Source organism: Equus asinus, chromosome 7 (assembly GCF_041296235.1).
Source record: "Equus asinus isolate D_3611 breed Donkey chromosome 7, EquAss-T2T_v2, whole genome shotgun sequence".
NCBI classification, from domain to species: domain Eukaryota; kingdom Metazoa; phylum Chordata; class Mammalia; order Perissodactyla; family Equidae; genus Equus; species Equus asinus.
The window spans coordinates 81,361,040-81,374,549 of NC_091796.1; the positions used below are offsets into that span (position 1 = coordinate 81,361,040).

General features: G+C 48.1%; 1 protein-coding gene across 9 annotated transcripts in view; it reads right to left on the minus strand.

The window, feature by feature from the left end:
- DPF3 (double PHD fingers 3) overlaps positions 1-13,510 on the minus strand; it is a 252,853-nt gene that overhangs the window by 98,361 nt on the left and 140,982 nt on the right. For all 9 annotated transcript variants that reach the window (XR_011504660.1, XR_006530208.2, XR_011504658.1 and 6 more), the window contains exon 6: positions 5,600-5,678. Coding sequence is in view for 4 of the 9 variants with exons in the window: in XM_014835753.3 (XP_014691239.1) it covers positions 5,600-5,678 (79 nt within the window). In the remaining 5 variants the exon portion in view is untranslated. The remainder of the gene's footprint in view (positions 1-5,599; positions 5,679-13,510) is intronic.

Genomic DNA, 13,510 nt, shown 5'->3' on the forward strand with positions numbered 1-13,510 from the left:
TGAGGGAAGAGAACGAAGTTCTCACTGATGGGGAGGTTAAGCTGAGAGGACTCGCTCCTGATGTATGAGCATCAGACGTGGCTCAGATGTGAGTCTCGTTCCTAGGAGGCCTTCAGGCATGGCATATCTATTTGCCTTTTGTCAACAATCCACCCTAATGTCCCAGTTTGGGTGCCAAAGGAGGTATGATTTTAATAGACTTAAATTTTTAAAACTCAAAATTACATAATCCATTCCATCCCACTTCAATTATAATTACTATCTGACTCCAACTTACCAACCTGACACCTAGAAGCAGCCTGTCAACAGCGGACAGGGCGTCACCTCATAAATGAGGCGTGTGCACTCATAAATTCACTTTTAAAGCATGTTTTTTCCCTCAACTCTTACAAGAACCAAACTCCAGGGTCAGAGGGCATATTTAACCAGCAGTCTGTGTGGCAATGCCCTGGGGTACGTTGGCTCTGGAGCCGGAAAAACCAGGATTCATATCCCAGCTTCAGCATTAACTAGCTGTGTGACCTTGGACAAGTCCCTTTACCTCTCTGAGCCTCAGTTTCTTCACAGTGAAGTGCAGTCAATTGTCCCTGCCTTTCAAGGTTAGTGTGAGGATTTCCAGAAACAATGTACGTAAAATGCTTAGCACAGTGCTCTGCACACTGTAGCAGCCATTAGCAGGAGTTATCACCATGATCAGACAAAACTGGGAACAAAAGATAAGCGTGGCGAGGATGTGAAGAAATTGGAACACTGTACACAGTTGGCGGGAACGCAAAATGGTGCCGCTGCTTAGGGAAAACAGTACGGATGTTCCTCAAAAGACTACAACCAGAATTACCACGTGTTCTAGCAATCCCATTTCTGGGTATTTATCTGAAAGAACTGAAATCAGGATCTCAAAGGGATATTAACACTCCTATGTTCATTGCAGCATTATTCACAACAGCCAAGATGTGGAAACAACCTAACTGTCCATTAATGGATGAATGGATAAAGAAAATGTGGTATATACGTACAATGGAATACTATTCATCCTTAAAAAAGAAGGAAATTGAGGCCTCCGCCTGGCCGAGTGGTTAAGTTCATGCGCTCCGCTTCGGCGGCCCAGGGTTTCGCAGGTTCTGATCCCAGGCGCGGACACGGCACTGCTCATCAGGCCATGCTGAGGCGGCATCCCACATGCCACAACCAGAAGCACTCACAACTAGAATATACAACTATGTACTGGGGGGCTTTGGGGAGAAGAAGGGAAAAAAAAAGAAGAACATTGGCAACAGATGTTAGCTCAGGTGCCAATCTTTAAAAAAAAGAAATTGTTAAGATCTTATGTTGTGTTCTTTCTACAGTAAAATAAAATTAAAATTAAATTTTTTTAAGAAACTTTTTTAAAATCTAGGAAGTAAATAAAAACTTCACAGATCACTTCTGCTGTGCCCAGCAAAAGGGCAAATGGCCGTCTTGCTCCTCCCTAAATGCCTAACGCTCAGAGACAACATGTTCCCCCTCCTTGAATATCACCCCGTCACCACCATCTTCTTTCCTATGATGCTCCTTGAACAGAGAGAATGGAAACGTGGATCTCTCATCAGGAGTCTGCCCCAATGATGCGAACAGAAAATTCAGGGTTGGGAGCAGTTAGGAAAAGAAGAGGCAAACTCTTGAAATGATTTCTAAAACATCCCAGTAGCCCTAACCCAAGGATTCCTCTCATACATCTATCTTCAGTGATCATCCGCCTACAAAAGGGGGCTAAAGATTCCATTCGGACTTAAAGCTATTGAGTAAATTAAAGTCATGTGCTGGATTGCTGAGTTTTATATGGGGCGGCTGAGCCTTATACCAATGCTGAAAGAATTGAAAGGAAAGATTCTAAAGAGACCAACTAAAACAATGATGCAAGCCAGTGGCATTCTGCCTGGAGAGTTCCTGAGACTCTAGAACTTCCAGATGCAAAGAGCAGGGAATACTGAAAGGGCCAGTCAGAGGCCAGAAGCCTCCGAACTTGAAGGAAGTACACCAGTCATTCTCAAGAGTCAATATTCTTAAGTGGCCCCCAGGAGCTCTCAAAACATACAGGTTCCTGGGCCCGCTCCCGGCGGCTCTGATACAGGAGGTCTGCTGCGAGGCCTGGGAATCCACATTTTAATAAATGCCTAGGTTACCTCTGTGCAGGGGGTCCAGGTCCATGCCTGGACAAACACTGACAGCCTTTCCCACAGAGTCTTATTCAGTTACCTTGTTTGTGGATAACACTCGTCCTTCAGCAAGAGATTGAAAGGGAAGAAACAGAACTTTAATCCTTAAGCTTGGTAAACTTTCAGGATAATTAATAGACATTGGTTACTTGCTGGAAAATGAAGTATTCATCTACATACACACACCATGGATTGGGTAAAAAGTAAATTAAGTTCAAATGATTTAATATTTCTCCAAGATGGAACAAATTCAATGGCTGAGTGAAAAGCAACAGGCAAACCATCTATCACCTGAAGTTAGCAGCTAAGATAATATTTCAACCACCCATCTTGAAAGGGAAGCTTGGACCAAGAACATAATAGGACAACTATATTTAGGAATATATACCAGGAAGGGTTAAATACAATCGCATCTGAAAAATAGCTATTACTACTCCACGTAAACTCAGAAGGAGGTGGTGGGGTCCAAGGTGGCCTAATATTTTCATAAATAACTCAAAAGATGAAGTGAGGATTATGCAAATCAAACCACAGATGATACTAACATGGCAGGGATTGTGAATCTATGGAGAATAAAATTTAACTACTGGGCAACGGCTTTAAATGTGCCTTTATTGAATCTTGTCTATTGAAGTCACATATTATTGTATCTCTTTATTGAGACTCAATAGGGCAGATGCAGAGTAATTTATGGATGAAGGAATAATCAAATGCATCAGAAGAGCACACACCTGGAGAGGCGTTAGGCTGGGGTCAGGACAGGTACGGCGTGGGAAGTCGTTGAGATGGTGCACAGTGCAACGGGCTGGCCAAACACTTCTATTCTCTACCGACATGGGTTGTATTAAGGGCTGATGTGTAAAATAAACAAGGAAATTGGTCTGCTACTCTTTGAGCCACTTGGCCTTGGTGCTACTTCCAATGGGAGTGCTGAGCTTAACTGTAAACCCAGAAGAGAATGCAGAGCAGGCTGTCGCAGAGATTATGGGATGTGGCCCTGGGTAAACCAAGAATCCAAGGGGATGTTCAGAGGGCTCCAGAATAGACAAAATGCTGAATGTGCCTATTTGTCGGGAAAAGATGCACAAAAGATAAGGGGGCCTGTAGGAGAGAAAAATTTCGGCTCCTATTAAGGGAAAACAATCATTCAAAGCACAGTTGGGAATCACAGAAGAAAGGGCAGCTTATGGCAACAGCATCCCTGGGGACATTCAAGGAGGTGACCAGACACCTCTCTACTCAGGATGCATTAGAGATTATTAAAAGCATTCCTTGCTCAGTTCGGGGGTGGAGGGTGGGCCTCATGACCTCTCCAAAGGTCATTCCTATCCCAAAGGATCACACGTCTGAAGGGCACCAGATAAAAATAAAGTCTATTAATCACTGTGCTGCCACACGATTTCCTAAGAGAGAAGGGTAATCTACGGTGGACCTTGCTCTGCTGAGGGAGGAAAAGGGAGGTAGCGCCTGCAGGGGCAGAGCCAAGAAATCAGCCGCTGAGACTTCCAGAAAGCCAACATCAGGCCTGCGACTAGGCCGCCCAAGCACCACACGGTGTAAACAGGAGGAGGAAGAGACCCTGCGGGGAGGGGAACAGGAAACAGCGAAGGGCACTGAGAGCCCCTCAACAAAGCCACAGGAGCCTGGGGGAGTGGGTGTGGTGCAAGGACTTCGGGCAGAAAGAGGGGAGCGAGCGAGGCAAGAGAGGGACACCCACAAAGGGTGCTCCACGGGGGTCACATGCAAGGAGGCAGCGTCAGAGACAAAGAAGTGAAGAGAGGAACTGAGGGGCTGGCGAAGAAGGGTGCGTGTGTGTGTCTGGGAATATATGGCACTATGACTGGCTGAGAATCCAATGAAAGCTGTAGAGATAGAGCAAAAAGTAATCCCACTGTCTCTGGTAGCAGAAAAATCACATAATAAAAACAAGGCTTTTTAAAAGCAACCGAGTGGCAATGCGCCAGTTCCAAAGCAGGGGTTGGCATTCTTGATGGCTGGGCTGCTCCAGCCAGGCACAGCTGGAAAGCCCGCTCCATGGGGGTCGGAAGGACTCTTCGCAGCCCAGAGCCAGCCTCCCAAGAGCTAGCAGGCTTGGGCTTTTAAAATCCGTCAGAACAAAACTGAACCCACCCAGGAAGTGAGACCCAGGCAGAAGCAGGCACCTCCTGGTATTGCCAAGAGGAATCGGACCCCGTGCCCTGCTCTCTCCTCATCCTGAAACAGAATTGCTTTGGGATGGAGACGTACCTGCAGGAATGTCATCTGCACGGTGTATTAAACAGCCAAATGGGGGTCACGGAGTTGGATTTCTTCTAGCAAAATGTTCTCCAACTAGCTGTCACCCCACTAGCACAGAACAACTTTTTGAAATCAAAAGAGGCCAGTGAAAAGGGAGGAAAACGCACCAGCCCCGGTGCGCCCCATCCTGCCTGGTTCTCTCTCTGCTTGCACGGAGACTGCAGACACTGGTGGGGCGCCCAGAGGCACCACCGGGCCAGGGCCCTGCCATTCCCTCTGCAGCCCCTTCTCCCCCTTGGCAGAGCTCTGCGTCCTCAGAGAGGAGAAGATGGGAAGAGAAGACGGTCAGGGAAAGTGGTTTTGAGGGCCTCCCTTGCCGTGGAATGAGCAGATGGCGCCCGATACAGTGAGAAGACAACTGGGGCAAGGATTTCAGACCCACCACCCAGTGCTCTGGTAGGTGAGAGAGAAAAAAGCTCGCTCGAGCCCACAGCAATCCCTGGGAAAGCTGGAGATTTCTGGAAGTCCACCGAGTGCCACTGTTCCCTGCCGTTCTCTCCCTCAGCATTCCCCCAGCTCTGTCTGCAGAGCCTAAACCCAGGAGCCAGGCAGTCGCTTGTCCAAAAGATGTCTCTGAAGCAAGCAAGGAAGGCTGGAGATGGATCGAGGGCCATGTATTAAACTAAGTCATCAACAGAGAAAGATTCATAACGTGCCCTACCTAGGACAGGAGAGAGAGAGACAGAGAGAGAGAGTGAGAAGGGAATTAAAGGGAAGCAAACGACAAAGCCACGGGGGCCAAGCGTCTTTGTCAGAGGATTTTGAGTTATGCTTTTGGTTGTAACTCTCTGAAATAGAGAAAGAAACAGAGGATGAATCTTAAGGAGACAGAGAGAATGAAAGAGAGCGAGCCGGAGGAAAGCCATGAAAGAGGGCACTGCCAGAGAGGGCGCAGAGTGGAAGGCGGCGAGGCCTCCTGGGCCCTCCCCCTCATGCAGAACTGTGGGGCCAGCCGCAGTAGCGACGGCAGGTAGTGACAGCAGGCACACGGGCTGGGGCTGCAGGCTAGAGAGGAGCAGCCAGCGAGCCTGAGGCTAGGGGCTGCCAGCCAGGGATGCACACAGAAGGTGGGGCGGGGACAGGAAGGCGGCATGGCCCATACTTACTGTCACAGACGTAAGGTTTGTCGTGGTCTTCCTGAGAGGCCGCGTCGTGCCTCCTCCTGCCACCGGCCGAGCCACGGGCCTGGGGAGACATTGGGGCATCAGGATGTTTATTATTCTGATTGTCACTATGGTTCTCGAGCACGTAGTCTGGGAGTCCCTGAACACTTTGTCTACATCTCCTCATTCAACTTTCATCACATTTGTACCAATACCCACCCCGTTTTACAGGCCAGGAAACTGAGGCCCAGAGAGGTTAGGTAACTTGCTTCAAATCACTCAGCCACTCATCTGCATCATCTCATTAACCTTCACAACTCCAAGGCGGGGAGGGCACTACTATTAGCTCCATTTTATAGGTCAGGAGACTGAGGCACCAGAGAAGTTAAGTAGCTTGCCCAGGGTCACTTGGCTACTAAGTGCAGAGCCAGGACGCAAACTCAGGATGCTCTGACTGCAAAGCCTGGATCTACCGAATTCCCATACTCCACTGTTGCCGCTAGGACCTCTTCCTCCAACTGCTCAGCCTTCCAGCTTCATCGACCCCACACGAACATGCCAGTTCTGCTCCCCTCACCTGACCGGAGGACAGGCACGTTGGGAGCAAGTCCTGACAGGGACAAGAAGCACACATGCAGTCAGGACCGCAGCTCCTGTGTTCACACTTCCCCTGCTCTAGTCTCTCAAGAGCCAGCCAGGCCTGGCAGTGGGGCCTGAGCCCAGCCTACGGGGAGCTCGTCTCTCCACGGCTCAGCCTACTCCACAGGGGTGAGCTGCAGCCAAGCCACCCCATGTGGTCTGCCTTAGGCCTCCAGCCGGAGACAGAGACCTTGACCCCTCACCATCTCCTGGGGCTGGACTCCTGACACCACCACCCAGTGTGCATCTCCAGACAGGTCAGCATAACCTAGGGGAGGAGGAGGTGGAATGAGTTCTACCTCCAAGGAGAGGAGAGGCCAGCCAGAGAGGGAGCTGGCAACTCTGCAGCCCCGGGACAGTGGCTATGAGAGCTCGGCAGGGTTTATTTTTAAACCTCTGTAAGTCCCACACCGGTCACGTGTGTAGCACCCCAGCCTCCTCCAGGTCACTCTCCGGTAATGAGTAGCAGTAAACCCCAGGCAAGGAAAGGGCTGCTGGGGTCTTTGGGGACAGAGAGGAAGGTGCAGCAGATGAGAAATAAAACATGGCAGCAACCTGGGATGCAGAGAAAATGGGGCGATCCCAGGGGCCTGGCCTGGAAAAGTGGCCCTGGGGACTTCACAGTGGCAAGGCCCGCAATGCTCACACACACACACACACTCACACTCTCTCTCTCACACACACACACACACACTCACACTCTCTCTCTCACACACACACACACACACACTCACTCTCTCTCACACACACACACACATACTCATTGGGGCTTTCACAGCGGAAAGGCCTGTACCGCAGGCCTGTGATGCTCACGCACTCTCACAAAACACACACTTCACAATCAACACTACCTGCCAAGCTACCACCTCTGCCACCCCCTCAGCTTGTCTCTCTCCAAAACAAATTACAAAATTCCACCTCCCTCCTTCCCCCCTCCCACAGGTCTCTCTCTCCTTGCCTCCCCACCGCCCCCCCTGCACACATGACAGCCAGCAGCCCCCTCCCCTTGCCCTCGTTACTCAGACTTGACCTGAAGAGGGAGCTGTGAGGTGCTGGCAGCAGCCACCCTAGGCACTGACAGGCCTCCCCGCCTGCCCACACGCCCAGGGTGGTCACCCTCAGCTGCCCTTGCCCCACCATGCCCCCTCAGTGAAGCCAGGGACAGCTTGACGTGTGCAGCCCGCAGCCCTGTCACAGCCGCCTCAGAGCAGGTGAAAGCAAGTCAAGCAGAATGACGGAGGCGATGGCGGCTCAGATCGGGAGGGGGCTCCGAGAGACTAAAAATACCGCCTGGGCGACGAGGAGGAGGAGGAGACAGTGTTCGGGGGAGCAGCCAGCGGGAAGCAGAGGCCCTGCCTTCCTGAGAGCCGGGCTCCATCTCACTCGGCAGTGTTGACCAGCAGGGGACGGCGCGCTCCCCGACTCGCCCTGCACCTCAGCTTCCTCAACTGCAAAACGGGAATTGTGGCCATAGGGCACTGAGGGGCCTACATGGGACTCTTCCTGTGGCAGTAGCACTCTTACAGTCTCCTGGACTATCTCAGGTTTGGAAACTCAGAATCCAACTTGTCTTGCTCAATCGTCACACCCTCAGAGAAGCCCTCCATGCTCGATGATGTCCACTCATACCCTCCCCATCGTTCTTTCTCCTGCCCTGCTCTACGTTTCATCCCAGCACCTAGCATTGTCTGACGTTTTAGACATGTGTTGTGTACTAGCTGGTTTTCTCTCTCCCACACAAGGGTGGGAAACACGCCTATTTGGGCCACCACTATGCTAGGAACCTGGCACAGGGCCAGGCACTTAAGAAGTGCTTAATAAACATTTGCTGACTAAATGAACGAATCAGTCAGTTGGTCAGTGAGTCAATCATCTTCACTGCCTCTCATTCATTCTCCAAATCCAAGTGCTATTGTTTTTTCCTTCAAACACCATCTTAGGCTTCATATTTCCCTTCTGTTCCAAATCTTAATCCAGGAGCTCGTCAATTAATGGCTGAACTGCTCAAAGAACCCACTAGCTGGGGTTCTAACCCTGCACTGCCCTACCCAGTCCACCCTGCGTGACTCCCAGGACAATTAGACAAGGAGTGAAGGCCAGGAAACTGTGGTCATTCATTCATTCACCCATTCATTCATTGCCATCTTAAACCCACTTAACACAGCCAATGGTAACCTAGCGCCAATCCCATCAGGTTCACCTCATGCTCATGCTACGTCCACGACTTTGTTTTTATTGATCCCTGCCATGGACTAGCCTCTCCTCTGCCCGTCCACATCTGATCCATGTTTTAGCCCTACCAACATCCCACTCTTCCAGGAATCTTCCTCTGGCCACATTGAGGAGCAAAAAGAGCATCAGCTTTCAAGTCAGACAGACTAGATTTAAACACCAGCTATGTGTCTTTGGACAAGTTACTTCCCTAAGCATTCGTTTTCTCAACTGAAAAATAGGCCTAGCAACACCTTTATTGCAGAGTTGCTGAGAGGGTTGGAGCTGAGGGTGTGTGAAACCACAGAGGACAGCACTGTCTACAGGAAGTGCTCGATACGTTATTTCCCCTCCTTGCCCAAGTTGATCTCTTTCTCTCTACTCCGAACTCTTATTGCCTTTGGTTAGCGCATAGTCAGAAGCCTGCTACTTTCTAATTGTATCATGACTATTATTATTTTCTCCTCAATTTAATTCCAAGGTCCTTGGGGACAAAGATGGCACTTGACGCTTTATTATGAACCCCTAATACTTAGCACTGTGCTGGGCACATGGCATCCAAAACTCTGTGACATATATTAGCTCAGTTTATTCCTCCAATACCCTCTGAGTTAAACCAGGTAACGTTAGGATTCCCATTTGGCACTTGAAGAAACAGATTCTGAGAGGGTTCATGACTTGTCCACTGTTACAGAGCCAGTAGAAGGAGCAGACCCAGGTATCCAGATTCTATTATAGAAAACTTTGAGGCTGACTGTCCAAAAGAAACCAGTCTTCCCTCTCTGAGAACCACCCACTCCACCCCACTCCTCCCCACTCCACCTTCCCATTCACCCGTTGGGAGGCCATGGCAGCCATGATTATACCACATGTCCCTTCCCCACTGGCCACAGTTGATTGACCTGCTCAGGAGCAGACACCTGACCCAAGCTGGGCCAATCAGATTCTACTTCCAAGGGACTTTGAATTGGGAAACAGTGGCTCTAGTTAGTACAGGTCACTTGAACTGGGGACTCATAAATTCAGGAGCTATGTGGCTATGTGCACAGAGAAGCAGGAAAGACCATCTTGTGAAAGAAGAATGAAGGAAGGAGAGTAGAGGCTAGAAGCTACCTGAGTTCCTTACTTTTTCACAGTCCTAAATCCCTTCTACTTTATTCTCCTTCCTGAGGTCTGAGTCTTCAAATGTTGCTCAAATATGGGGCATTGACCCACAGCTTGTCAAATACTTCCAATTTTTGCTTAAGCCATTGCATTTCCTGAAACTACAAGACCCTCAACCAGGACAGACTCGGTCCTAAGCAGAGCACTATTCCTCTACACCAGTTGTTCTCAAATAGTGGTCCAGGGGTCCTTAGGGATTCCTGAGACTCTTTCAGGAGTCTGCAATGTCAAAACTATTTTCATAATAATACTAAGATGCTATCTGAAGTCTATGCTCTCACAAGTGCACAGCGGAGTTTTCCAGAGGCTACATGACATGATGATGTCATCACACTGTATGTTAGGGGTATTCTTAAGCATAACATTTTTTCTGTTTTAATTTCTAATGCGGTGTGTATCACTAGTTATAACCCACAAGAACAATAGCTTTTGGGGGGCTTTCAGTAATTTTTTTTTCTTTTTTCCTTTTGTTGAGGAAGATTAGCCCTAAGCTAACATCTGCCACCAATCCTCCTTTTTTGCTGAGGAAGACTGGCCCTGAGCAAACATCCATGCCCATATTCCTCTACTTTAGATGTGGGACGCCTGCCGCAGTATGGCTTGACAAGCGGTGCCACGTCTGCACCCAGGATCCGAACCAGCAAACCCCGGGCAGCTGAAGCAGAACGTGTGGACTTAACCGCTGCGCCACCAGGTCAGCCCCAATTTCAGTAATTCTTAAGTAAAGAATTCCTGAGATCAAAAACAATCAAGAACCACTGCTTTACACCCTTGCTATTTAAAGTGTGGTCCTCAGACCAGCAGCACTGGCATCACCTGGGATCTTATTAACCAGGTAAGATCTCAGTCCCCACCTGTCAGACCAACAGCATCAGAATGTGCACTTTAACAAGATCACCAGGTGCTTCATGTGCACACTAAAGTCTGAGAAGCCCCAGACTGCACCACAGCACATCAATAAATACTCACTGATTGACTGATGGGTTGATTGCTGACACTCACATGCATGACTCATAGGAATTTTGTGAATTTTAAAGGGCTTTGATTTCTTGGGCTAAAGTTGCCATAGACACAATTATTAATTGTTGGGTCTGAACTTCCCTCACCCCTCAGGATATCTCCATTGTCAAAGCTCCAAGAGCTGTTCTCTTTGCTTGTATCCTCCTGATAATATCTAGCCTTTATTAACTACTCAAAATTGGCTGTGTATTATTATCTCCATTTTAATGATGAAGAAACTGAGGCCCAGAGTACGTATATAATTTGGCCAAGCTCACAGAGGTTACATAATTCACCCAAAGTCTAGTACATGGTGGAGCTGGGATTTGAACTCACAGTTCACACCAAGCAGAGGCTGTCCGAATAATCACTACTTAGCCTCGACTTCCTCGATTAGCACACAAAGCACCTGGGGGTCTTGTTAAATGCAGACTCTAATTCTGTCCTTCTAGGGTGGAGTCTGGGGTCCCACATTTCTAACAAGATCTCAGGTGATACTGAGGCTACAGTCCAGGGACCACACACTGAGGTCTACAGCCTTAGGCTGCCTCTCAGTTCTGACGACAGAAATGGGAGTGACTGTTCTCCAGGAGCCAGCAGCAGCTTGAATACGCCGCTTTAAAGTGTGGCTTAGTTGAGGCTATGGGTGAAGCAGCTTCACACTTACTCCAGCACAGGCAGACTCATCCTCACTCTCCCAGGTCCTCCCATGGCTCCCACCATGGGTGACATGTCCACAATGTCACTGCACAACGTAGAGCCATTCAACTGCCCTTCCAACATCAGGTGGGCCTGGAGCTGGTCTAGACCCCAACCAGGCCCCTCACTGTGCTCAGGCCTTCTCTCAGCTCCCATGAAGTTGAAATATGACTTTTCTTTCTTTTTCCATTATTCATTCATTCATTCATTCAACAAACTGGTCATTGGCTACATGCTGGGCACTAGGTCAGGCATGACCTAGTGGAAAAAGCACAGACCTATGTTCAAATCCTAGCTTCTTCTTTACCAGGCTGGATGACCTTGAGCAAGTTGCTTAACCTCTCTGAGAGTAATAATACCAACTTACGGGCATGAAAGAAGCAATGCTGGCCAACAGAAATATAATATGAGCCATACATCATTTTTAGTAGCCACATTAAAAAAAGAGTAAAAAGAGAAACAGGTGCAATTAATTTTAATAACATTTTTATTTAACCCAATGTATCCAAAATATTATCATTTCAATATGCAACCAATATTTAAAAATATGAAAGAGATATTCTGCATTCTTTTTACACCAAGTCTTCGAAATCTAATATTTTACATTTGCAGCACAATTTGGACTAGCGACATTTCAAGTGCTCAGTAGCCACCTATGGCCAGTGGCTGCCATAATGGACAATGCAGAAATAGAGAATGTAGTATAAATCGTCATCACTCTCTGTATGGTAACTCTTATTGTAGTGAGCCTCATCGCACACCTGGTATATGGTAAGTATAAATGGCTGCTGCCACTACTGCTGGTATTCTTACAGAAGACACCCAATTCATGTTCACTGACTGTGAGTCCAATCATCTAGATTTAGGTTGGGGGTGGAGAAGATGTGAAGAGCACCATTCTCCACAATCTACTTGAGTACGTCTGGTTTGAGGTGAGCGAAGGGATGGAAGCAGGTCTGGAGGTATCCAGCTCTTGGAGTTCACAAAAGGCCCAGAAATTGCACATTCTAAAGCCTCCTTTAATGATGGAGTTAGACATTCATTATTTTGTAACCTCCAATTAAGTCATGGGTCTAGGCAAGTTCATCAATGGCTGATGAAACAATTGATGAAAACTTGATGGGGAACTTTTATGAAGAGAGATCAGGTTGACACTATCCAAATCCACTGACCAATTTCACAACCACCGAAAGCAGAACAGCTGGACAACATACGTCTCCTGATGTAATGCAACAGGAAGCACACGTCACTACCTAGGAAAGATACTTGCCCCACCAAAAAGATATTCACACGCGCACACAAATATCCTGATCTAATCAAGTCTCTAATCAAACCCCCAATTTTCAGGAAATAAAGAAAATAGAGGAACACATTAAATACCACCAGCCTGCCAAATCGAGAATATGAGAAATTCCATTAAGACCAACTACCCAAGTTCTTCAACAAATAAATGGCATGGAGAAAAAACTATGTGTGCGGTAGGGTGCGGCAAGAAAGAGGTATGTTACAGAATATAGGAGGCTTAAACAAACCAACTATAAAAAGGCACTTTTGAGAAAATCCGGGGAAAATGAGCAGGGTCTGGGTAGTAGATATTAGAAGAGTTATTTTTATTAGGTGCGATAATGATATCTGTTAGAGATAGACATTTAGGTATGTGCAGGTTAAATGATAATGTCTAGGACTTGCTTTCAAATATTGCACGCAAAAAAAAAAAGTAAACAAACATAAACCAACAAAAACTTGGAGTAAAGAATAGATAAAACAAGATGGTTGCCACGTTGCTCGTTGCTGAAGCTGGGCAGCAACTATACAAGGTGTGCCCATCAGAGGGCCGCCCCGCCCAGACTGAGAAATTCCAGCTCCTGTCAACAGGTCGGAGCATCTTAGCTCAGTGTGGGCAGTGCTGGACCACTTGCCCCAGTCACCTAGGAACCTGCTTCTAACACAGCTTTTCAGGCGGTACCCCAGGCCTCCTAGATCAGAACTTCTGGAAGTCGGTCCAGGGGATTTGCATTTTGATAGCTCTCCCGGTGATTCTGATGTCTACTAAGGCAGGAGAACCATGGGAATAGAGAAGCTTGCCATAATTATCACTGGACCCAAACCCACAGGGCCCCCAGGACCAGCGTCTTGTCCATGGAGCGCTAGGGTCTGCCTGGAACCAGAAGGAGCTAGACAGGCCTACAAGAGTTACTTCTT